The 27,995-nt window shown below is 41.8% G+C and overlaps 1 protein-coding gene across 2 annotated transcripts; it reads right to left on the minus strand.

Annotated features, from left to right (window-relative positions):
• Positions 1-7,369: 7,369 nt before the first annotated feature.
• Positions 7,370-27,652, minus strand: LOC124117255 (protein mono-ADP-ribosyltransferase PARP14-like). 2 transcript variants are annotated; one of them, XM_048383393.1, is made up of 15 exons: positions 27,465-27,652; positions 24,595-24,650; positions 17,582-17,818; positions 17,071-17,292; positions 16,798-16,903; positions 15,802-15,845; positions 13,759-13,992; positions 13,105-13,326; positions 12,454-12,520; positions 11,890-11,954; positions 11,347-11,522; positions 11,115-11,171; positions 10,040-10,158; positions 9,492-9,628; positions 7,370-8,661 (listed from the first exon to the last, which is right to left on the minus strand). In XM_048383393.1, exons 2-15 carry the CDS (start codon positions 24,646-24,648, stop codon positions 8,491-8,493), a joined length of 1,911 nt encoding a protein of 636 aa, XP_048239350.1. In that variant the 5' UTR covers positions 24,649-24,650; positions 27,465-27,652; the 3' UTR covers positions 7,370-8,490. The 2 variants fall into 2 exon arrangements, with proteins under 2 accessions (XP_048239350.1, XP_048239351.1); XM_048383394.1 differs by having other exon boundaries at positions 27,406-27,652.
• Between the last annotated feature and the right edge of the window lie 343 nt (positions 27,653-27,995).

The raw sequence follows: 27,995 nt of genomic DNA on the forward strand, positions 1-27,995 counted from the left end.
TAGAGCTGTATACAAACATAACAGAACTTTCAAAGGGATGTGCTAAGTAAAAGTGTAAACACATGAATATTGACAATTAAGTGTTTATTTAGGAGTGTTTGTGGGTTATTGTTTCTTAGTTAAGATAATTGTTTCATTTCATCCTACAATTAGGAGGCCGGTGTGTAAGTGTCAAAATTGTTAAGTTATTATTTGCAAAGTTCAGAATCATATTTCCTTTGTTTGTTATCAAAGTATTAAAATATAAATCATATTTCGTTTTTGGCAAGTATTAATTCATATTTCATTTCTTCTCCATTCAAATTTATGTTTACTCATCATAATATGCCAAGGGGCATAACTGCTTAGTATCGTGTATTATCTTCCATGTGGCCCTAAAAGCATGCAGCATGCATGTGAGAATGAAAGAAATGAGAAAAGGTTTTAAGGATAAAAGAGTCTAAAAACAATGTCAATGCTGTAATAACTTGAAGTCTTTCTTTCTCAAATGATGATTTCTTTATTCTTTCATGTTTGGCATTCTTTCTTTTCTTTACATTCTTTTTGTTTCCATTTAGATAAATGTCTTTCTTTTCTTAACTAGAATCTCATTATTTTTAGATTGACTGAAATACAAATAAATAAACAATAATTACTATTTTGATCAAATGATGCATTAATGCAAATAATCATAATGACATTATAATTGAATTAACCTAATAAAATTGCATAGTATTTCATGTCACTGAAAGGTAGTCAATTTTATTAGGTTAATTCAATTATAATGTCATTATGATTATTTGCATTAATGCATCATTTGATCAAAATAGTAATTATTGTTTATTTATTTGTATTTCAGTCAATCTAAAAATACTGAGATTCTAGTTAAGAAAAGAAAGACATTTATCTAAATGGAAACAAAAAGAATGTAAAGAAAAGAAAGAATGCAAAACATGAAAGAATAAAGAAATCATCATTTGAGAAAGAAAGACTTCAAGTTATTACACCCTTATTCAATCATGTTTGTTCAAACTGTAATGAAATTTGGTATCTTGGAAGTCAGAAGTGGGCGTCAGCATGTATGTTCCGTGTTCGGTAATATATTAAATTGTGACCTTGACCAGGCTCCTAAATTATCTTAAAATGTGTTGTGGGCTCTGTAAATGTTTTCTCTTCACAAACCAGTGAACAGATGGAGCTGAGAATCCTCATGCTTGCCCTCACAATAATGAAACCTGAATGTGCTCAAGAGGATCAAATCAGATTTTCAATATGGCCCCCACCTGAGCTATACTGACAAGTCTCAGCCAGTCCTGGTCAAATTCTCTCGAAATGCCGCCTCCGTGGTTTTCCCTGAGAACGAATGGTTGTGGGTCCGTTTCCCGGTCGTGTCATACCAAAGAAGTTAGAAGATAGTATTTGTTGTTACCATGTCTAGCGCTAGGCATTCAGGGGCTAAAACAAGGACAGCTCAGATCAGTCAGTATACTGTGTCTAAGTGAGGTACTCATGTTAAACTGGTATCTCAGTGGGCTTGCACTATAAAATCGGCATTAGTCCGGACTAGTAAGCAGTCGTGCACACGTGCATGCACGTCGCTATAAGTGCAATAATCTTGGACGCGACGTTTAACCCCATTTCGCCTCACATCACCGCAAAATACAATATTAGCTCTCTAAACACCTTCTCTGAAATTTTGGTGAAACAGTTGGGAAAATTGTATGACATTAAAAATAGTATTCTCCTTGGAAGTTAGATAAAGCTCAGAGCTCCTTGAAAAGTAAATGTTAACTTGCATTGCAATAATCTTATTCAATAGTACATTCATTCTTGCAGATTTCGAAACATTGTGAACATTTAGTCGTTTAATGTTTTTTGCACGTTTGTCTTCGGTATTATGCAGATAATAATGAAATATAAATTATGACAGCCAATGCTGTGGTTTTGTGAAATTTATTAATGTTGACAACATATTCAGATGAGCAACACTGCCAAGGCACTATTCTTGTTTATCTATCGTGATTTAGAATACCTGTAATAACACTTCCAAAATGTAACGTATTTACACTATCATTTGACAAATGTGTTGAATAGTTGAATGTGAATATAATACCTCTTATATAACCACGAAGGACGTACCACATTGTTCAATTACACTTACAATATAGTCATAAATCATACTGTAACTAAATATATCGAGATTTAGATGACAGAAGATATTTCTATGGCCATAATAAACTTCGAACAGCTGTTACATGGCACAGTAACTGTTTGTTTTCGATTTTTTCAAACTTCCTAATTCTTTTCGCGGTACATACTTGCTATTTGACTGATAGGCGATGTTGAATATAAATGAAGTTATGTTACGTTCATGTACATCACAATTGCCCGTCGTACATAATTACACCTGTCTGAGCTGTCCTGACTGAGCTGTCCTGACTGAAAATGAAGTGGACTCACTCCCTGACCTTGTCAAGCGTCGTACCAATGAAGCTGAAACTCGGCACGTTTGTTCGAACCAATAGTGACATCGGAATTTGTTATCCTTGTTTGTTCACGAACGTCTGTGTCATAACCGATCTTCAGGGATCCAACCTAATAAGTTACCATTGTCGCGTACACCTGGTGTCATCACTGATTTTCAATGATCATTTCACATAATTTGGCTATTTTGCCTGTCACTCACAATGAATTATATGCTTCCATGTTATCAGCGAGTGTTTTTTACAGTTGTATGATCATTTTAGCAGTCGTCCCAAATGAAGCTTAATGGTATGATATAACTGAAGAATTAAATGCTAAGAGCAACTGAATTAAAGAACAATCTGTTTCAACCAATGTTATGTCAAAGTTAACACCATTTAATACCAATAAAAACAATGTCAACACACTGGATGAACGAAAAATGAGTTTGACTCCATCAAATGACATACATTTTACACTCAAATAAATGCAATCGAATATGAAATGACCAAATAGTTTAAGATGACATTTGAGAACATCTTGCCAAGAGTCTCCATAATATATCAGATTATGCAGCTGTCAGACTGAAGAGAAACGATAAAAAGTCACGAACAAGCCTGTGCTATGGGGTACACCATTTTTAATGGAAAACATATCGGGGACCCTGCGAGGAATTTTAATCACCTCAGACCTTGATTTCGGTAGTGACACCGACGGAAATTTCCGGTTTCATTCCGAAGCTCAAAAACGAATTCCCACACGATAGGTTACACATGTAATAAAAACTCGTGAAATGATGGGTCGGAGGGCTATCGGAAACACGTTGGCTATCAATTTCAACTAATCACCTATTTGATAATTTCAGGGTGAAAACCTCAACACCAGCTCTTACAAACACCTGATACTAACAGAGAGGGTTCAGTGAACAAGGAAGCAAAACTACCCAACGAAATACCATTCCAGAAAGGCATTTACTGGCAAATATACTTTACGAATCACCTTCATTGTGACGTTGACTATGAACATTGGTCACTCTCGACCTGTGCCCCGCACAAAGGATGGCACGTACCAAGTTTCTTTGACACACAGTGAAGCCTTCTTAAGTAAACTCATGAGGGTTTTCGGCTAAGACCGGCGAATGACCTTGACTCTTGACATGATATATCACATTTATGTTTGTGGGTTTTAAAGGAGATGTATATGCCCGAGATAGCCAAGCACCACAAGGTCGTATGTAAACATCTTCCCCTCTGGAACAATTGGACCATGAACCTGAATAAATTGATAAACACCCAAGCGTCGTGTGACTTACTGATACATGTAGAAATGTTACTGCAACGGGCACAAATGGCATTTTAAACTTCGGATTTCTGTGAGAAAGCATTTAGAACCATGGCTGGGAGCATTTTGAAAAGTTTCAGCTTCATGTGCCTTGCAGGTTCAGAGAAGATAAACGCCATTCACAGAGAACATAACACACGAGCTTACTTGAAGTAAACACCTCAATGGACCTTGACCCGAGACTCTTAATGACTTTCTTAAGCGAGGCTTTCCGATATATATCTAACGTTTTGGCAGAGGAACAAACGAAAACAACATTTCGGTTTGCATTTACCCTCTCAGAGGCCGAGATTGGGTTTCCTGTATACAGAAAGACTTAGATGTTCTCCATCCACCATGCAACTCCAGCGAGCACTAAAGCAGGTTTAAATCTGCGGTTGCACCTTAACCCACGCAACTCCAGCGAGCACTGAAGCAGGTTTAAATCTGCGGTTGCACCTTAACCCACGCAACTCCAGCGAGCACTGAAGCAGGTTTAAATCTGCGGTTGTACCTTAACCCACGCAACTCCAGCGAGCACTGAAGCAGGTTTAAATCTGCGGTTGTACCTTAACCCACGCAACTCCAGCGAGCACTAAAGCAGGTTTAAATCTGCGGTTGTACCTTAACCCACGCTACTCCAGCGAGCACTAAAGCAGGTTTAAATCTGCGGTTGTACCTTAACCCATGCAACTCCGCTCCGTTAAGATGAAGAAGCTGCCTTATGAAATGACATAATGTTTAGATGTGCTCAAAATATGTTAAGCGATGTTTGAGAGGTCTAAAGTTAATGTCATTTCAAACAAATGTGACTTTAATATGATGTAAAAGTGCACTCTCGTACGCTTGGGCAACATGACTTGTTTATCGATTGAAGCTGAGCACAGGTCATGTGTATTCCACATGAGAACCAATGCCGCAATGTATAGTCACGTGATTTTATAAAAAAAACAGGATCAACTACTTTTTCGCGTCTTTCGGCGGAATTGCTGCAGAAACTTGAACTAATTAGTTATTTATTCAGGTTGTTTACAGCCAACGAATTTGTTTTTATCATGTCGCATTTGTGCACTAAATCGATGACGCACGGTGCAAAATGTTCTCATGGTTGTTTGTAACTCTATCAAATAATCCATGCGTGAGCCGTCCTGTTATTCTTCCCCGCCCTTAAGGCGGGGAAGTATACGGGAGAGGTTAATTTTGTGGCATGTAAGTCGACATGTTGGTTTCTTTGAAATTTCAAGCCACGCAGTTACCGAAACGAAACATACAAATCATGTGAAATGTGCGTGAAATGTTGATGTTTATCTTTTCCAGCAATAAGAGATACTTCAAAATCGTCTTGCTATTCTGAGACTCAGTCACTTTTCGTAATGCTGATAACCCATGAAATTTGTTCATTTTGTTTTTGAAAGAGCTAAAAATGATCCCATTTCGCTAAAGTTAACCGGTCTATATTTTGTAAGAATAAACTATTGCGCATTGAGCGATTATCTCCTTTAGCTACAGGCGTAGTATAGAAGTGATAAATCACGCACTGACCTTGCATTGCTGTACATCGTATCTTATTCAAGCTGTATCACTAAAGAGTGAGTGATTATCTCCCTTACCCGAACAGCTCAATTGCGCACTACCTTTAGCAATGTATCGTATGTTATTCAGGCAGCCATCGAGAAACGTTCAAGGAAGGAATTTAGGCCAAGCCTGTCACGCGCACTCAATTTTCACACTGCTATTGCAACATATTGTTCAACACGATTAAATAACAGGCTTCTATAAAGTATGACTTTGTTCAATAAACAACACATGTAAAACAACGGGTTTGATATGAGAAATTTTTTATTAGATGTCTTCATAATCACATGTATGGCGCTTGCTGTGCATAGTTGAGCACAGCATTGTTTTAAATACTTCACTGTATGTAATGTATGGTACATACCGTTTCATGCGGCGGTTTACGTTTCTGCATGGTTTATTGCTTTGACCCAAAAAAATTTAACTTCCAGCAGAGATCATACACCCGTATATGTTCTTAGCTTCTGGATACATAGGAAATCAACAGGTTGGTCTGTAGTTTGCAATTATTTTCCAAAAAGATAATACAGTTGCATGATATCTTCACGATGTTAAGGTTGAACATAGTAACATTCTTCTAAACAAATTTCAAATCTAAGCCGGAAGCAATCACAACACAAACCCAGTTAACCAAACGGAACCATACACAAGAGTGAGTGGGTAGTTGGGTTTAACGCGGTCTTGAATAGTATTCCGTGTCAGCTTGATGTTGGAGGAAAGTCTGAAGTGATGCAGGTCTTAGACGTTCACCACTTTGGTGAAACCAACGAGCAAGGGTTTCGTGCTGACAACAAAATCGGGGCGAACCGAGATTCAAACACACTGTCATAGGTTTCTGGCGTGCCCAAGGGACACAACTCTGCATAGCGAATTGCAGCGCCTTCGGCGACTGGGCCAACCATGCCCCAGTAAACAACTGTAAGAAATTATTATACAACAAAGATGTTTTAGTGGGTATATATCAAGTTTTGCCTGACAGGCCCAGTTTTCTTGCCTGGGTTTTCTTTGTGCTTACCGACCGCCTCCGTGGTCTTGTGGTAGAGCGTCCGCCCGGAGAGCGGAAGGTCCAGGGTTCGATCCCGGGCCGCGTCATACAAAAAGACGTTAAAAGATTGTACTTGTTGTTTCCCTGTCTGGCGCTCGGCATTAAGGGGCTAAAACAAGGACTGGTCGGCTCGGAGTCAGTATACTGTGTCTGAGTGGGGTATTCATGTTAAAACTGCGGCATGGTATCTCAGTGAGCTAGCACTATAAATCGGCATCAGTCCGGACTAGTACAAGCAGCCACACACACACATACACGTGCATGCACGTCGCTATATAAGTGCAATAATCTTGGACGCGACGTTAAACCCAATTTCACCTCACCTCACCTTTGTGCTTACCAATGGGCGATCTTTTTCAATTTATCTTCCCTTCACTAACCCGCTAGGTGCGCTGACCCGGACGGTCCAACCTTAAACTGACGGCGCATGTGGTATGCGCAAAACGAGCACTACATGTTACTATGACGCCTATAGACAGTTAACTAGTATAACCTTCACCTCTGTCGGCAACAGTCACGCTTGTGTGTGGGCAGCATATCTTTTCGCCTAAACAATGATTTATCTATTGCCATGTCCGGAAATAAATTTTCCATGATTTAATGATATATCAGGGATGACCACGACTGATTGTATTGTATAGTTATCCACTAGATAGGCGTTCAAAGCAATGCAGTGAGATCAGCTGATTGTTCATCCCATGTCGCTTTGTTGATCGGTACTGAAAGAGTTGGCCTTGATGTATGAATATGAAAATTAAGTAGATTTTGTATACGTTCCTATATCTATGTTGTAGCATCGCCGAGCAGGCTACATCATATGCATGCATTTCAGTATGTACAACGGTGAGGCGATACGGTACGCGAAATATGAAGGTCTCATGCGACGTTGCCCGTAGCCTCAATGTTGTGAATATTGACAGCAACACATGTACGAGCGTAAGTATTTGTCAGATATATAACAGAGAGCAATGAGAAATGTTCTCAAGATATTGTTAGAGTAACAGGCACACTGTTTCTTTTATTGTGCTTTCCAAAGATAAGTACATTAATAACAACCAATTTGTACTTAACACCAATTCTCTCCCCCAATAGCTTACACTTCCTTCCTCTGCACATAACATTATATCGCGGGGAGCTATTGATGCTCTGCAGCAATCTCTACTTGTAGTGCACTGGCGCAAGGTTGCGCAAGTGTCAACAGCAAATTAGCCGTGATTATACAACCACGTCTCATAGAACGTGTGCATTCTTTTTCTAAATGTTCTTGTTGTATCTGTTTCTATGACCTATTTGTTCGTCAATCGTCAACATTCTCCCTTGAGACAGCACTAGAGAAATGCTTAGATTGCTAATTAAATGGCATAGAATCACTTGCAATTTATTGTTAATGTGATAAACTTTGGTTTATGTATAATTGGTAATAGGGCTCAACATAATATTATATGTCACGTTGTTTAGATATTTTGAATTCTGGTTATTTGAATTTCACACTTCTTTATTCTCGCAGAATGCGAGAGTTTGACGAGAGTATTCAATCAATGTTGCATGGCAAAGTATATACACAGTTGCTATACGTGCTTTATATCCCCAAAAAGGTTATTAGTTATGGTATCTTAAGTTGCCGTATACGGTGTCATATAAGGTTAGCAGAATAATTTGGGGCAAGGCGTCACTTTATAAATAACGAATTTATTATGCCGAAAAGTTTACATTCTCTGGTATCCATATCGCACGTGTCATGTCAAAATGAAAACTTGACACTTACAACCGTACGTTGCCGTTAAGGGTCAAAGGGAGACCACTCTTCAAACCTTAGAGGCCAAACCTTGTTAACTATAATTTTTGTCAATAAAGTCACGAACGTGATCTAAAAAACAGATTGTCCTTGCACATCACAATTCATGATAGTAATACACAAAAAAGTGTCAAATAACGAATTTCGGTACCATAATTTCCATGTGAAATATGTGAGGTGGGTGTTGTAAAATCCAAGATGGCTGTTACTGACGGTATACGGTCTCATATTTGGTCAGTATCAACCATCTTGGACACATCTTGATGTCCTCGTCAGCTTTAGTAGCCGTTCTAGTCCTGGAAACTGATGTTGCCTAGTCTGATAGCTCGACAGGGTTACTGGCAATCTGAATGTAGTGGACGATGTAGCAGGGGAGGATGCAGTCTTGGTCGTAGATGACGATCTCCAGACCATGCGGGTCTACATGGGAGTCATACCCAGGTTCTTTGCCAGCTCCAAGCTTCTGAGCCGAACACTTGAATATCTGAATCGACACAACGTGCAACACAATCAAATACTGACCCGACATCTATATGACACCACGTATATATTCACGACATTTCACTGAGTCTTAAAAGGGTAGGAAGGAAGAGGATGCAGGAACTCCCTTTGGTTTTGACGTGAATTCTCTATGTTTAGGTTGGTTGGTTGGTTTGTTGTTTAACGCCGCACTCAGCAATATTCCAGCTATATGACGGCGGTCTGTAAATAATCGAGACTGGACCAGACAATCCAGTGATTAATATCATGAGCATCCATCCACGCAATTGGGACCGATAACATGTATCAACCAAGTCAGTGAGCCTGACCACCCGATCCCGTTAGTCGCCTTTTACGACAAGCATAGTCGCCTTTTACGGCAAGCATGGGTTGCTGAAGACCTATTCTACCCCGGAATCTTCACGGGTCCTCTATGTGTAGGAGGAGTAGGAGGGGACTCTGTGTCTGTGAATATGAAGGAATCTCTCTGTGTCTTGGAGGAGTAGGAGGGGACTCTGTGTCTGGGAATATGAAGGAATCTCTCTGTGTCTTGGAGGAGTAGGAGGGGACTCTGTGTCTGGGAATATGAAGGAATCTCTCTGTGTCTTGGAGGAGTAGGAGGGGACTCTGTGTCTGAGAATATGAAGGAATCTCTCTGTGTCTTGGAGGAGTAGGAGGGGACTCTGTGTCTGGGAATATGAAGGAATCTCTCTGTGTCTTGGAGGAGTAGGAGGGGACTCTGTGTCTGAGAATATGAAGGAATCTCTCTGTGTCTTGGAGGAGTAGGAGGGGACTCTGTGTCTGAGAATATGAAGGTACTCTCTGTGAACCTACCCTGCCCTGGAGGACTTTACACAGCAGCAGCATCTGCTCACCCTCCACGTACTGGGAGGAGTAGGAGGGGAACTCGCTGAAGTAGATGCCGTTCCCGTACCAGCCTACATCAGTGTTTTCCTCAAATTCAGGGTGATCTGTAATATATTGCATTTTGACAATTTATGACCAGAAACAGAAGGACGACAAACATTTATTTGACATCCATAGAAGACGCTAACCTCCACAATAAGACCTGATATCAACCGGTGATTACTGAGATAAAATAGCCCAGTCAATCGAATGATCCGACAGTCAGCATCAGGGGGATCTGTAATATAATGGACTTTGCACAAATATGAACAACATCAATAGAGACGTTTGTGATCGTCACGAACTGACCGTTCATTCATTACTGGGCCTCCCCAACGCAAAAAAGCCACAGTTGTCGAGAACATCACTACCATTAACATTGAACTATACCATAACAGCCCCATTCACTTGCTGCCAGTCCTTATAAAGAAATAGTATTACTGAGCTTCTAAAGAATATCCCAACGAAGTCAATACCTGGTTGGCGGAATCCCTCTTCGCAGATGCTTCTGATGTTGGTATCCTTCGTGCCATGGAACGCCAGCACTGGGACCTCGTACCCTGCCTTGGTCTCTCGCATCCTCTCCTGGGCCTTCCTGCATACATACAATACAGTGAGTGAATGATGTTTTACGCCACCATTAGCAATATTCCAGCAATATCACGGCGGGTAACACAGAAATGTGTTTCACACATTGTACCCATGTGGGAAATCAAACCCTTGTTTTTGGCATGAGGAGCGAACGCTTTAACCACTAGGCTTCCCCAAGAGAAGCAAGGGTGTTGATGTGTGAGTGAGGGGAGTAGAGTGAGTGAGTGAGTTGGGTTTAACACCGCTTTTAACAGTATTCCAGTTATATCATGGCGTGTCAGCTTAATGTGGGAGGAAAGCCCGAAGTGATGCAGGTCTCAGACGTTTACCACTTCGGTGAAACCCACGAGCACGGGTATGGTGCTGACAAACCTAAAAAATGCGTGATGGTGGTGAGGTGAGGTGAAATTGGATTTAACGTCGCGTTCAAGATTATTCTAAGCGATATATGTGCACGTGTGGTTGTACTGGTCAGGACGTATGCAGGTTCTTTAATGCTAGCCAACTGAGATACATGCCGAAGTTTAACATGAGTTCTCCTCTCAGACACAGTAAACTGACTCCGAGCCGACCAGTCCGTGTTTTATCCCGTTAATGTGTAGCGCTCCTTTTGGTTTGAAGGGGCCGGGGAACGAACCACAAACGCTCTAATTATAAGACCACGATGGCGATCCAGATGGGTGAGTGGGTGAGTGAGTGCGGTGAGTGGATGAGTGAGTGAGGGTGAGTAGATGAGTGAGTGCGGGTGAGTTGATGGGTGAGTGGAGTAGATAAGTATAGACAGAGACAGAAATGGTTAATACAGTGGATCTGGACCGTACAGCTCCAAATGACACAGGTAGTAGCGGGATCAGGACCAAATAGATTTCACTGTAGATAGTCAGTATGTAAACAGAAAGTAAATGAAGAGTAAATGTAGACAGACAGACAGACAGACATTGTAGATGGTAAAAAATGTACCTGAAATGTGTACACAGTGACGGGTTTACCACGTATTCAACAGCTGTCACCTCATATCTGTGAAATGTGAAAAAGATCCATTCAAAACGTATGCTAATATACACTGTCATTTATCCAAAGGTTTGTGCCAATGATGACACATCTAGTGTATGTATATAACATGTATGAATTCGGATAACGTAGACAATGATATATCATTCTTTCTTCAAATTTTACGCTGGCATCTACTGACTTGTTTTCCGGGTCGTACAGCATGCGCTTGTAGAACTGGGCCTCAACCGTTCTGTAGTGATAGTCTTCAGGGGTCATGGCCTTGACATTGTCGGAGGTGAACTTCCGGTACATCACTTGTGTTCCCAGCAGAGCTTCCCTCTCTCCGGCGACGTGAAACGACTCGTGGAACAAATCCTATAAAGACGTTTAAAACAAGGGCTTGTATTGAAATTAAAGTAAACATTCCAAAGGCAAAGCTTCAATCATATGTTACTTTAACTCAGTGATGTTTCAATGATAGTCCACAAATCGTTATAAAAAAATGTTTATTCATTTACGTCTCGGGGTTCGAGGCCAGCATAGGTCCCCAGCACCCCACGATTGTCTCACTATGGGGTTTCGGTCAAAGTGACCTGTCTGACTGTCCTCGTGTCCGCCGACGTCGTTCTGGTCCAGTCTCGACCGGTAGTAAATTAGGCTGCGGCTTAAAACACCCTACATTTCCTCCCTCACTTACATCAAGAATTTCTATCCCAGTGATCAACTGCCCCTGTGCCCTCACCTTCTCCTGCACGAGCTGCCCTGACACCACGTGGGTGTGGGGGCCAAGCTCCACCTGGGAGCCATCTGAAATGAACAGTTGGACAGCGATAACTAAATGGTGTCCGTCAAAATATTTATTTGTCCTTTACTTTGATCTCGACACAAGTCACATATGTTTTTATTGTGTTTTATGACTTAAATCACATACAACATGTTACATAAGGGATGTATAATCTCATAATCTTCTTCGTCAGGTTATTCTTCATCACATATAAAGTTAATAAACTTATATTGGATCAGATGCAATCAACACTGTCTGAGTGTAGGGTGCTGACTCAGGCTTGTGAAGGGTCAGGGGTGGCCCAGTTCGCCATATCAGAAACCAATGAGTGTGTTTCTACACATATGGCAGATCCATACCCGTGGGTTTCACCAGAATGTTAAACATCCATGACCTGCATCGTAGGCGTTCCTTCTTTATCGATCTGACATGCCGTCATATAACTGCTGTGAGTTGAAAGCAGCATGACATCATGCTCACTCACTCACTCATTCGTGTTTGTAGGCAGCTCTTAAATCTCACCTGCTATGACAACAGACGAGACAGCTTTCATTATTTCCATCCCGTGTGACACCTGTGATTCCAATACCTTGAAAACAATGTTTCATTATTAGCTGTTATGTCTAAAGGTCTCATCGTAAGAGGCATTTCTAATAGTGTTTTGTCGGTATTAATGGTAAATCAGTATGATACTTGAGCAAGATACAACATGGGCAAAGACAAAGTCGCATTCAGGAGGGACGATGATGCAAAGAAGTTTTAATCTTTGATAGTGGTATCTTTAAGATGGACAAACACATGGACATATTCACCTATTAATAACGGTATCATTAGGATGAACAGCAATGGACGACCAACTCACCTTTGTCATCGTGGCATCTTTAGGACCGACAACAATGAAGCTAAATTCACCTTCCTCATAGTGACATCTTTAGGACCGAGAACGATGAAGCTAATCTCACCTTTCTGATAGTGTTACAAGGTGGCATCTTTGGAATGGACAATGATGAAGGACCAACTCACCTTTCTTAGAGTGGCATCTTTAGAACCGACAACGGTGAAACTAAACCCACCTTTTTGATTGTGGCATCTTTAGGACCAACAGAGATGAAGCTGAACCCACCTTTCTGATTGTGACATCTTTGAGATGGACAACGGTGAAACTAAACTCACCTTTCTGAGAGTGGCATCTTTGGGATGGACAACGATGAAGACCGTCTGGAGCGTGGAGTCCGGGTTGGCGTTCAGGAAGCTCACCAGGGCCGTCAGCATCAGCTTTGCGGACTTCTCTGCTGGATACTCAACGTAGCCAGTGCCAAGGACAGGGAAGCCGATTGACACAAAGTTCTGCCTGGATGCCTCTTCAAGGCAGTGGAGGACGACAGACTGTAACACCTGAGGGTGAAGGTTGTGAAACATTCATCATGGGTCGTTCCTTTCATGTGAAATGTGGCCGATTTTGTATCAAGAGATGAGTGTATGAGTGAGTAAAGTGAGGTGACGAGAGCAGGATACGCTCACTTTCCAGAACACCTGGTGTCAGCACTGTTCATTATTAATTAATAAACGCATGTTTGTCATATGGTCGGAATGGTTTAATGGACACCGCATTGGACATAATTTTATGAAAGGGTTATGACACTTTAATTAACGTTGACTTGGACAATATTTCAGTTGCATGTTTATCACTTTGGTGTAACCTATAAAACATTACTCTTCACAGCAGATATGGGCACCTTAGACCACAAGTAGGCAGCCCGCATCCACTCTTGAAGAAAAGGAATGGATTTGTTTTGAAATTGAACATCAAACACTGAAAATACTAACTTTTTCGGAATCATTCAGCCCATTGTTCCACACCGGCAGCACGACATGGAATATTTTCTTACACTGTAGCTTTCCTCCTGTGGATTCCACCATTCCGCCAATATTCAAACCTGTAGGCTTCTTCTCGGTGCACTCCTGTTGTATCGCCATCCCTCCTTCCTCCAGCAGCGAGAAGGACACAGCCCCGATAGACAGGATGAGGTCAGTCTGGGTCGTATTCACAAGAACATCAGCCTGGAATACGTCACAGATGAAGTTTATATAGGATTACTGTGGATTATGAAAGCAAAGCAGACAGTATCAGTTCACCTGCATTGAGCGCACATTGTACATATACACAGAGAAAAACGTATCACAACAGCCCTATTTGATTATACTGCTGGTGTTTGATTCTATGTGATCGCTACATTACGTGTGTAAACCAATGGTGTCTCAGTGTTCTTTGTAAAGCAAATATTGAACAATAAGAAAACGTTGGAATGAAATTGTCAGTAAAGATCGTAATGTGTTTATGTTGAGTTACCAAAAAGACCCAAGAAATGGAAAATATCCAGTGCGAATAACTATGGCTAAAACAGGTCTATCTGAATTCATAAGACAATTTCCAGTCATGTCATCCTCGGAAAGTTCATCGAGTTTGCAAAACAGTGAAACATATCTGGTGTAACCTCCTCCAGCTTGAATCACATGTTCAATCCTCCTCCTCATTGACCTTATGACTCGTCTGATCTGTTCCTGTGTGAGAATGTTCCACTCCTCGTGTAGTGCCTGTTCCAATTCATCAATATTCTGCAGTGGTGGCTCCCTCTGACTGAATGTCCCAGATATTGGACTGGCCAAGGTGGGGTAGTGACATCCTCTTGACGCAGAAAACCCATAACAGCACGCGCACGGTGTGGTTGCTCGATATCATCTAGGAAGACTGGCCTTGTGTTTAGAGCATGATTGTCAAAATGAGGCACTACAACTGTTTGGTATCGTTGGCCATCAAGGTTGCCTCTCACTGTTACCAGTGGCAGCTTGCAGTCATATGACAAGCAACCACAGATCATAACAGAGCCGCCGCCAAATGGAACTTGTTCCAGAATGTTATTACGTCGCCAAACACGTTCTCTACCATCTGACATGAAAGCGACTCTCGTCAGACCATTGGATTTTCCGCCATGATGCAATATTCAAGTGATTACGTGTTCGACACCATGCCAATCGGGCTGCCTTGTGTTCACGTGACAACAGAGGTCTTCTGACAGGTCTGCTTGCACGATATCCAGCATCTTTAAGTCGAATACGGACAGTTCTGTGGCATATGCGACGGTGAGGTAACCACTCCTTTTTCAGAACAGAGCTTGGTGCAAAAGGAAACCGCCGTACAATCCTCATAAGAGCTGCATCCTCTCTTGCTGACGTACAGCGAGGTCTACCAGGACGATGACGGTCCTTGACATCATTAGTCTGATGATACTTTCGTAACAATCGACTAATGGTTGAAGGATGGTGACCCAATTGCTTTGCAATCTCTCTCATTGACATACCGGCATTGCTCATGCCAATAACTTGACATCTTTTTTCCGTACTGAGTTGTCGAGGACCCATTGCTAAATTCTGACAGAGTAAACAATGACTTGTAACCTTTACTCAATACAGTGACAGATCTCCAAAACATGATGTTCACGTTGCAAGGGGTGCATGCTTTCCTTGTGCCGTAGACCGGACACGTGCTCGACATGCATCTCATCATGACTGGTATGGAGGACAGGACATGCCATAATTTTCATTTCAAGATTGCCTGTGTATATATATTTGTCAACATGGTCACTTGACAGCTTACATATCTGGGTGTTGCGATATTTTTTTCTTTATGTATATATCGCTCTATGTCTGAAATGCCTTAATTGAAAACTTTTTAAATAATCTTCCACAGAATTCCCCTTAACGGTTGTCCTGATAACTAACACAACATAAGCAGATGGCGGTTAAAATAGGACAGTTGTAATGCAGTACCAACGCAGTCATGTATCTAAATATATATTGAAATATACCAACCTGGAGCTTCGCGAGGTTGCCAATGACCACTTTCACCGCACAGGCTGAAGTAAAATTGTAAGGTGGCTGTTAGATACCGGACCAGACAATTCTGCCACACACGATCTACCTGTGCAGTTGTGTTATGGACAACAATCATCAGGCTTGCCACTAATCTGAGCATGAATGCTTTTATTCGAATCGTTTCATATCATGGCCATGACGCTTACATATATAGCCCAACATAGTAGAAGCAAAACAATACAATCACTAGTAATAGTAGTAGTAGCGGAAGTAGCAGTAGCAGTAGCAGCAGCAGTAGCAGTAGCAGTAGCAGTAGTAGTAGTGGTGGTGGTAAAAGCAGTAGTAGTAGCAGTAGTAGTAACGGCATTAGCAGTAGTAGTAGTAGTAGTTGTAGTCGCAACAATAGAAGTAGTAGTGGTAGTTAATGTGATTGTGATGGTAGTCACCGGCGGATCAGTACAGGAAGCAGCATTAGCCGAGGTGAGGTGAAATGGGGTTTAACATCGCGTCCAAGATTATTGCATTAAAATAGCGACGTGCATGCACGTGTGTGTGGCGGCTTGTACAAGTCCGGACTAATGGCGATTTATAGTGCTTGCTCACTGAGATACCATGCCGCAGTGAACACCCCACTCAGACACAGTATACTGACTCAGAGCCGATCCGACCTTGTTTTGGCCCCTTAATGCCGAACGCCAGTACCATCTTTTAACGTCCTTTGGTGTGAGGCGGCCGGGAATCGAACCCACGACCTTCCGCTCTCCGGGCGGACGCTCTACCCCTAGACCACGGAGGCGGTCAGCAATAGAAGAGAGATGGAGTAACATTTGTGAGGTCTTGGGTGTAAGCAAATTGACTATGTGTGAACTATAGTAGCAGCACAATGGCAATCATACTGCAGCAGTCACTGTAGCAGTGTAAGAAATAGGGATTCAAAGTTAAAGAGATAAACAGGTCGTTATGGGAGAAGATGTAATGAGCAAAAATGCTCACGTTCGCTGCTCCCTGCCTGCTGGGTGAATGTCTTCATCAAGTTCACTTCCTTGCTGATGAAGTTGGCGTGTGCTGCTGACCTCCCATCTCGCCTCGCTTCGAAATCCTGAATAAACAATTTATAATAATATACACAGGCGTCTCGAGAACATTGATAACGGTCATTGCAGAATTCAGTTTGGTCATCCTTATAGTCTAGAATAGTGCGCAAAGCAAGACGTGCATAACTGTGTCTCTGTGTGGAGTTGCATTAAGTGTTGCAGAATGTTGTACCTTTTGAAGAACAGCATCTCTCGGGTGAATGACAATGTTCACAGTCTTCAAGCAGGAGGTGGGGTTATTCTGCAGATATGTTTCTATAGAGGTGAATATTATTTCTGCAGTTCTCTCGCCCGGGAATCGGTTGAACCCTGTTCCCAGGGCAGGAAAGGCAATGGAGGTGAAGTTCCTCTTGGCTGCATTCTCCAGACACAGGGACACCAAGGACAGCAGTAGCTATACAGAGAAACATGGATATCACCTCTGGACACATGGTTACCATGGACACTAGCATCTGTATTGTTTTACTAGTCATTCGTTTTAAGAACAGCGTTCTGCAACCACAGCTGTTATTCCTTCTATTCAGAGTTACACACGGAGACATTGATAACCCGAACTGTTTCAACAAATAATCAGGAAAAGGGGAAGCCCAATAAGGAAACAAGAGGATTTGGACGGAGTATTAAAAATTCCACAAACTCCATGATCTGTTTCATGAAGGACTAACATTACTATGGTAACATACCTCCTCAGACTCGTCGTTGAGACATGTCCATTGTGACAACACGACGTGGAATATGTTCTTACACCTCAGGTTCCCACCACGTGTGGTCACTAAGGACCCAGTCTGCAGCTTTCCATCTGAACAGCACCGAGTTACCTCCTCTTGAATGGCTTGTCCTCCCGCCTCCAGCAGCGAGTAGGATACGGAACCGTTCGACAGATTGCCGTCGTTGCCGGTACTACTCACGATGACATCAGCCTACAATGAACCAATGTCCTATATAGGACTGGCACGAAGTAAATCAATGTTCTCTATAGGAATGTCTACCGCACCAACTGCAGTAAACCAATGTTCTCTAAAGAAAAGTCTACTGTACCACCTGCAGTAAATCAATGTTCTCTATAGGAATGTCTACCGCACCAGCTGCAGTAAACCAATGTTCTCTAAAGAAAAGTCTACTGTACCACCTGCAGTAAATCAATGTTCTCTATAGGACTGTCTACCGTACCACCTACATTAAAGCAATGTTCTCTATAGGAATGCCTACCGTACCACCTGCAGTAAAGCACTGTTCTCTATAGGAATGCCTACTGTACCACCTGCAGTAAATCAATGTTCTCTAAAGGAAAGTCTACTGTACCACCTGCAGTAAATCAATGTTCTCTATAGGACTGTCTACTGTACCACCTGCAGTAAATCAATGTTCTCTATAGGACTGTCTACCTTACCACCTGCAGTAAAGCAATGTTCTCTATAGGGATGCCTACCCACCACCTACAGTAAGCAATGTTCTCTATAGGGATGCCTACCGTACCACCTACAGTAAAGCAATGTTCTCTATAGGGATGCCTACCGGGTACCGTACCACCTACAGTAAAGCAATGTTCTCTATAGGAATGTCTACCGCACCACCTACAGTAAATCAATGTTCTCTATAGGAATGCCTACCGTACCACCTACAGTAAAGCAATGTTCTCTATAGGGATGTCTACCGTACCACCTACAGTAAATCAATGTTCTCTATAGGAATGCCTACCGTACCACCTACAGTAAAGCAATGTTCTCTATAGGGATGCCTACCGTACCACCTACAGTAAAGCAATGTTCTCTATAGGGATGTCTACCGTACTACCCGCAGTATAGGTATGTTCTATATAGGAATGTTTACCGTACCACCTGCAGTAAAGCAATGTTCTCTAAAGAAAAGTCTACTGTACCACCTGCAGTAAATCAATGTTCTCTATAGGAATGTCTACCGCACCAGCTGCAGTAAACCAATGTTCTCTAAAGAAAAGTCTACTGTACCACCTGCAGTAAATCAATGTTCTCTATAGGACTGTCTACCGTACCACCTACATTAAAGCAATGTTCTCTATAGGAATGCCTACCGTACCACCTGCAGTAAAGCACTGTTCTCTATAGGAATGCCTACTGTACCACCTGCAGTAAAGCAATGTTCTCCATAGGAATGTCTACCGTACCACCTGCAGTAAATCAATGTTCTCTAAAGGAAAGTCTACTGTACCACCTGCAGTAAATCAATGTTCTCTAAAGGAAAGTCTACTGTACCACCTGCAGTAAATCAATGTTCTCTATAGGACTGTCTACTGTACCACCTGCAGTAAATCAATGTTCTCTATAGGACTGTCTACCTTACCACCTGCAGTAAAGCAATGTTCTCTATAGGGATGCCTACCCACCACCTACAGTAAAGCAATGTTCTCTATAGGGATGCCTACCGTACCACCTACAGTAAAGCAATGTTCTCTATAGGGATGCCTACCGGGTACCGTACCACCTACAGTAAAGCAATGTTCTCTATAGGAATGTCTACCGTACCACCTACAGTAAATCAATGTTCTCTATCGGAATGCCTACCGTACCACCTACAGTAAAGCAATGTTCTCTATAGGGATGTCTACCGTACCACCTACAGTAAATCAATGTTCTCTATAGGAATGCCTACCGTACCACCTACAGTAAAGCAATGTACTCTATAGGGATGCCTACCGTACCACCTACAGTAAAGCAATGTTCTCTATAGGGATGTCTACCGTACTACCCGCAGTATAGGTATGTTCTATATAGGAATGTTTACCGTACCACCTGCAGTAAAGCAATGTATCACAGGACTGGCACGAAGTAAATCAATGTTCTCTATAGGAATGCCTACCGTACCACCTACAGTAAAGCAATGTTCTCTATAGGGATGCCTACCGTACCACCTGCAGTAAAGCAATGTTCTCTATAGGGATGTCTATTGTACTACCCGCAGTATAGGTATGTTCTATATAGGAATGTTTATCGTACCACCTGCAGTAAAGCAATGTATCACAGGGCTGGCACGAAGTAAATCAATGTTCTCTATAGGAATGCCTACGGTACCACCTGCAGTAAATCAATGTTCTCTATAGGAATGTCTACCGTACCACCTGCAGTAAAGCAATGTATCACAGGACTGGCACGAAGTAAATCAATGTTCTCAAAAGGAATGCCTACCGTACCACCTGCAGTAAATCAATGTTCTCTATAGGAATGCCGACCGTACCACCTGCAGTAAATCAATGTTCTCTATAGGAATGTCGACCGTACCACCTGCAGTAAATCAATCTTCTCTATAGAAATGTCGACCGTACCACCTGCAGTAAATCAATATTCTCTATAGGAATGCCTACCGTACCACCTGCAGTAAATCAATGTTCTCTATAGGAATGTCTACCGTACCACCTGCAGTAAATCAATGTTCTCTATAGGAATGTCGACCGTACCACCTGCAGTAAATCAATGTTCTCTATAGGAATGCCTACCGTACCACCTGCAGTAAATCAATGTTCTCTATAGGAATGCCTACCGTACCACCTGCAGTAAATCAATGTTCTCTATAGGAATGTCGACCGTACCACCTGCAGTAAATCAATGTTCTCTATAGGAATGCCTACCGTACCACCTACAGTAAATCAATGTTCTCTATAGCAATGTCGACCGTACCACCTGCAGTAAATCAATGTTCTCTATAGGAATGCCTACCGTACCACCTGCAGTAAATCTATGTTCTCTACAGGAATGTCGACCGTACCACCTGCAGTAAATCAATGTTCTCTATAGGAATGCCTACCGTACCACCTGCAGTAAAGCACTGTTCTCTATAGGAATGCCTACTGTACCACCTGCAGTAAAGCAATGTTCTCCATAGGAATGTCTACCGTACCACCTGCAGTAAATCAATGTTCTCTAAAGGAAAGTCTACTGTACCACCTGCAGTAAATCAATGTTCTCTAAAGGAAAGTCTACTGTACCACCTGCAGTTAATCAATGTTCTCTATAGGACTGTCTACTGTACCACCTGCAGTAAATCAATGTTCTCTATAGGACTGTCTACCTTACCACCTGCAGTAAAGCAATGTTCTCTATAGGGATGCCTACCCACCACCTACAGTAAAGCAATGTTCTCTATAGGGATGCCTACCGTACCACCTACAGTAAAGCAATGTTCTCTATAGGGATGCCTACCGGGTACCGTACCACCTACAGTAAAGCAATGTTCTCTATAGGAATGTCTACCGTACCACCTACAGTAAATCAATGTTCTCTATCGGAATGCCTACCGTACCACCTACAGTAAAGCAATGTTCTCTATAGGGATGTCTACCGTACCACCTACAGTAAATCAATGTTCTCTATTGGAATGACTACCGTACCACCTACAGTAAAGCAATGTACTCTATAGGGATGCCTACCGTACCACCTACAGTAAAGCAATGTTCTCTATAGGGATGTCTACCGTACTACCCGCAGTATAGGTATGTTCTATATAGGAATGTTTACCGTACCACCTGCAGTAAAGCAATGTATCACAGGACTGGCACGAAGTAAATCAATGTTCTCTATAGGAATGCCTACCGTACCACCTACAGTAAAGCAATGTTCTCTATAGGGATGCCTACCGTACCACCTGCAGTAAAGCAATGTTCTCTATAGGGATGTCTATTGTACTACCCGCAGTATAGGTATGTTCTATATAGGAATGTTTATCGTACCACCTGCAGTAAAGCAATGTATCACAGGGCTGGCACGAAGTAAATCAATGTTCTCTATAGGAATGCCTACGGTACCACCTGCAGTAAATCAATGTTCTCTATAGGAATGCCTACCGTACCACCTGCAGTAAATCAATATTCTCTATAGGAATGCCTACCGTACCACCTGCAGTAAAGCAATGTTCTCTATAGGAATGCCTACCGTACCACCTGCAGTAAATCAATGTTCTCTATAGGAATGTCTACCGTACCACCTGCAGTAAAGCAATGTATCACAGGACTGGCACGAAGTAAATCAATGTTCTCAATAGGAATGCCTACCGTACCACCTGCAGTAAATCAATGTTCTCTATAGGAATGCCGACCGTACCACCTGCAGTAAATCAATGTTCTCTATAGGAATGTCGACCGTACCACCTGCAGTAAATCAATCTTCTCTATAGAAATGTCGACCGTACCACCTGCAGTAAATCAATATTCTCTATAGGAATGCCTACCGTACCACCTGCAGTAAATCAATGTTCTCTATAGGAATGTCTACCGTACCACCTGCAGTAAATCAATGTTCTCTATAGGAATGTCGACCGTACCACCTGCAGTAAATCAATGTTCTCTATAGGAATGCCTACCGTACCACCTGCAGTAGATCAATGTTCTCTATAGGAATGCCTACCGTACCACCTGCAGTAAATCAATGTTCTCTATAGGAATGTCGACCGTACCACCTGCAGTAAAGCAATGTTCTCTATAGGAATGCCTACCGTACCACCTACAGTAAATCAATGTTCTCTATAAGAATGTCGACCGTACCACCTGCAGTAAATCAATGTTCTCTATAGGAATGCCTACCGTACCACCTGCAGTAAATCTATGTTCTCTACAGGAATGTCGACCGTACCACCTGCAGTAAATCAATGTTCTCTATAGGAATGCCTACCGTACCACCTGCAGTAAAGCAATGTTCTCTATAGGGATGCCTACCCACCACCTACAGTAAAGCAATGTTCTCTATAGGGATGCCTACCGTACCACCTGCAGTAAATCAATGTTCTCTAAAGGAAAGTCTACTGTACCACCTGCAGTAAATCAATGTTCTCTATAGGACTGTCTACCGTACCACCTGCAGTAAATCAATGTTCTCTATAGGACTGTCTACCTTACCACCTGCAGTAAAGCAATGTTCTCTATAGGGATGCCTACCCACCACCTACAGTAAGCAATGTTCTCTATAGGGATGCCTACCGTACCACCTACAGTAAAGCAATGTTCTCTATAGGAATGCCTACCGTACCACCTGCAGTAAAGCAATGTTCTCTATAGGGATGCCTACCCACCACCTACAGTAAAGCAATGTTCTCTATAGGGATGTCTACCGTACCACCTACAGTAAAGCAATGTTCTTTATAGGGATGTCTACCGTACCACCTACAGTAAATCAATGTTCTCTATAGGAATGCCTACCGTACCACCTACAGTAAAGCAATGTTCTCTATAGGGATGTCTACCGTACCACCTACAGTAAATCAATGTTCTCTATAGGAATGCCTACCGTACCACCTACAGTAAAGCAATGTTCTGTATAGGGATGCCTACCGGGTACCGTACCACCTATAGTAAAGCAATGTTCTCTATAGGGATGTCTACCGTACTACCCGCAGTATAGGTATGTTCTATATAGGAATGTTTACCGTACCACCTGCAGTAAAGCAATGTATCACAGGACTGGCACGAAGTAAATCAATGTTCTCAATAGGAATGCCTACCGTACCACCTGCAGTAAATCAATGTTCTCTATAGAAATGTCAACCGTACCACCTGCAGTAAATCAATATTCTCTATAGGAATGCCTACCGTACCACCTGCAGTAAATCAATGTTCTCTATAGGAATGCCTACCGTACCACCTGCAGTAAATCAATGTTCTCTATAGGAATGTCGACCGTACCACCTGCAGTAAATCAATGTTCTCTATAGGAATGCCTACCGTACCACCTGCAGTAAATCAATGTTCTCTATAGGAATGTCGACCGTACCACCTGCAGTAAATCAATGTTCTCTATAGGAATGTCGACCGTACCACCTGCAGTAAATCAATGTTCTCTATAGGAATGCCTACCGTACCACCTACAGTAAATCAATGTTCTCTATAGGAATGTCGACCGTACCACCTGCAGTAAATCAATGTTCTCTATAGGAATGCCTACCGTACCACCTGCAGTAAATCTATGTTCTCTACAGGAATGTCGACCGTACCACCTGCAGTAAATCAATGTTCTCTATAGGAATGCCTACCCACCACCTACAGTAAAGCAAAGTTCTCTATAGGGATGCCTACCGTACCACCTACAGTTAAGCAATGTTCTCTATAGGGATGTCTACCGTACTACCCGCAGCATAGGTATGTTCTATATAGGAATGTTTACCGTACCACCTGCAGTAAAGCAATGTATCACAGGACTGGCACGAAGTAAATCAATGTTCTCTATAGGAATGCCTACCGTACCACCTGCAGTAAATCAATGTTCTCTATAGAAATGTCGACCGTACCACCTGCAGTAAATCAATGTTCTCTATGGGGATGCCTACCGTACCACCTGCAGTAAATCAATGTTCTCTATAGGAATGTCGACCGTACCACCTGCAGTAAATCAATGTTCTCTATAGGAATGTCAACCGTACCACCTGCAGTAAATCAATGTTCTCTATAGGAATGCCTACCGTACCACCTGCAGTAAATCAATGTTCTCTATAGGAATACCTACCGTACCACCTGCAGTAAATCAATGTTCTCTATAGGAATGTCGACCGTACCACCTGCAGTAAATCAATGTTCTCTATAGGAATGCCTACCGTACCACCTGCAGTAAATCTATGTTCTCTACAGGACTGTCGACCGTACCACCTACAGTAAATCAATGTTCTCTATAGGAATGCCTACCGTACCACCTGCAGTAAAGCACTGTTCTCTATAGGAATGTCAAGCGGAAAGACTACTCACTGTGTTTCGTGCCAGCTCCCCAGACACAAGAGTTATCTGTGATACTTGACTCATACCTGTTGAGAGAGAAGATGTGTTTTAGATGCACATCTGGACCTGCCCCACACTGAAGAACATGAAACACATGTGGTGTCTCCTTGGCCATGTGACTTTGTTTGAAATGTGCCTCTGTTCACCCAGCAGTGAATGGGTACCCGGTAAGATGAGATGGCAATGTCGAGAATTTACAGATTAAAATATGAAATGCAGCAAAGAGGGTTTGGGTGATCCTGGCACAGTCAGGCTGGTCCTTGCCCCCTTTACACGCAGCCCATACAGCGAATGGGACTTCTCCCAGGAAGCGCTGCCTATCACCAAGAACTTTTCGGAGAATGTGAAGACTCCCCAACACTGCAGCCTTCTGCATTACCCAGGTTGTCAGAAGGGCTGTATTCCTGGTAGCAAACCCGGGTACTATATATCCCAGTCAACAGTTTGGGAGGTACCAAACCTAAGGCACCGAGAACAATGGGGAGTCGGACAACTTGGTACTTGGGATGCAAAAGAAGTCTGCATATTTTTCTTAATCTTGTCAATCACATTAATGTCAAAAGGGACAGAAAATTCAATAATATAAATGGTTTTATTGGATTTATCAAAAAGGACAAGATCAGGTTTGATGGCCTGCATACGTCTGAGGCTGTTTACCGGCCTATTCCAAAGAAATTTTGTATTTATCATTTTCCATGACACCCTCTACATATTCTGGGACGTACCATTGATGGACCTCTGTGTCAAAACCACAAGCATTGCGAAGACGGTAATAAAATGAACGAGCCACTCTATCATGTCACTTAAGATACTGTGTTTGTGCCAAAGCTGGGCATCCACTCACAATGTGTTGGACAGTCTCATTAAATTCATTGCATAATCTACATTAATTTTTTTCATATTTATATTTTGACGCAAAATCACACATTGACGGTTTTGAGTGGGAAGTGACTAGTCCTGAGCAGCAAACAGAAAGTCTTCTGTTTCACGTTTAAGGGTGTATACCGAAAAGTCTTCTTTACAGTGAATAAAGAAGTTGTTATCCATAAGTTGTCTCCCCTTTGTCAACTTAAAGGTTATGAAAAGAATAGACAGAATCAACACATTAATATTGCCTTCACCGCTTTATGGCCTAATACGCCCTATGACATCCGTGATTATCCTCTCGCGTTAACATTTTACATTCACTTCCCACATACGACCTGCAAACTCAATCTCGCATCAATAGGAATAATGTCATGCAACCAGTGTGACTATTGTCAAATGTCTATTGTCATGGGATTTGCTGGACATCCACAGATAAATCCATTCGGTAAACTTTGAAAATGTGAAATGTTACCGGACTACGGACGATGGTGGTTATGAAAGGAAATCAGTATGCAGACAACACTACGTGATCCGTCAACAACAGTGAGTGAGTGAGTGAGTGAGTTAAAGTTTAACGTCACATCGACAATATTTCAGCCATATCGTGACGAAACAAAATTTGACATTAACAATATATTTTAAACTGTATACAATTCTGCCGACCCGTCAACAACAGATTTTCTCTGCTTTTCTATTAATTTTTCAGTGACAACTACGCTTATCAGTTGTTGTAATATGGCATTTACCATGACATTTACATAAATGTATATCTAAATGAACACATATGTAAACAAGTGTATGTCTACAATTACAACATTGGATTTTTTTTAAAGGTGATATTTTTCATCCAGTGTCCTATTCTACAGTCAGTCAAGAAATTGTGTGACAGCATTCTGTCGGTAAGAACTTCAAATTTACCTGCAGAGCTGAATATCTGAACATGTACAGAAAACTACGGTTATACCGAACTCAAAGGGGGCACTGATTTTAATTCGATATAAACGTAGTTCGCAATAAGCATATATACATGTATAAACAGTAAATGGTCGGGACCAAAAAATATCCGTTATATCCGTCAGTTCGTCATAAGCGTGTTCGTTATAAACGTAGTTTACTGTAGATTTATACACGGTCCTTAGATTCAGTTGGATCTGTAAAACATGAATAACTTTTAGGTTGCCGATTTTATAGTACTAGCCCACTGAGATACCATGCCGCAGTTTAACATGAATACCCCACTCAGAAACAGTATACTGACTCCGAGCCGACCTATCGTTGTTTAAGCCCCTTAATGCCCAGCGCCAGGCAGGGTAAATACTAGTACCATCTTTGAACGTCTTTTGGTATGACGCGGCTGGGGATCGAACCCCGGACCTTCCGCTCTCCGGACAGACGCTCTACCACTTGACCACGTAGGTGTAGCAGTAGTAGCAGCATTAGTAGTAAGAGTAGCATCAGAGGTTTGTTTGTTTGTTGTTTAACGCCGCACTCAGCAATATTCCAGCTATATGACGGCGGTAGCAACAGTAGTAGTAGTAGTAGTAGTAGTAGCAGTAGTAGTAGTAGTAGCAGCGGTAGCGTTAGTAATAGTAGAAGCAGAAGTAGTAGCAGTAGTACTGATAGTAGCCACAGTTGAAGCAGTAATAGTAGTAGTCGTAGTAGTAGTAGTAGTAGTAGTGGTAGTAGTAGTGGTAGTAGTAGTAGTAGTAGTAGTAGTAGTAGTAGTAGTAGTGATAGTAGTAGTAGTAATAGTAGTAGTAGTAGTAGTAGTAGTAGTAGTTGTAGTAGTAGTAGTAGTAGTGGTAGTAGTAGTAGTAGTAATTTATATAACGGTAATAGTAATAGCCTATGGTAAATATACATGCAATAAACCAGACGTTATCCATAAAGCTGTACGTTTTCCTATTTACTCACCAACTTCCAGAATGCCATTCAAACAGCTATGAACCAGATGTGTGAAAACTGCCGCTCACCTTTGTGTCACGACAGCCCGATCCCGGGGAGTTGGAGCCGAGGTAGGATTCAGGTTACTGTTGTTTACAGCTTTAGCGGTTGGAATTATCCTGTAACCTTGTAATTATACATGTACCATCTCGGTGGTACTCCCACACATTATCATGAACGATGTTTCTGGAACTATGACCATCTATTTTTAGTGTTGACATAAAATTCCTACTTTCGCTTTCGTGTAAACAGGAAGTGGTCTTGTCTTTCACATACGACGACTGGTGACTTGGTTGTGTTTGACGAGTAGTATCATACAGCTCAGCATCGGGGGAAATATTGTGAATACTATGTTTTATAAGTGCAGTGCAGCTTATTGCATTAGGAAATATATTGTAAATGTTATGTTTATTAGTGTCGTAAAGCTTATTGCATCAGGAAATATATTGTTTATGTTATGTTTATTAGTGTCGTAAAGCTTATTGCATCAGGAAATATATTGTTAATGTTATGTTAATTAATGTCGTAAAGCTTATTGCATCAGGAAATATATTGTTAAT

The sequence above is a fragment of the Haliotis rufescens genome, unplaced genomic scaffold (assembly GCF_023055435.1).
Source record: "Haliotis rufescens isolate VD_foot unplaced genomic scaffold, xgHalRufe1.0.p SCAF_48, whole genome shotgun sequence".
Taxonomy (NCBI): Eukaryota; Metazoa; Mollusca; class Gastropoda; order Lepetellida; family Haliotidae; genus Haliotis; species Haliotis rufescens.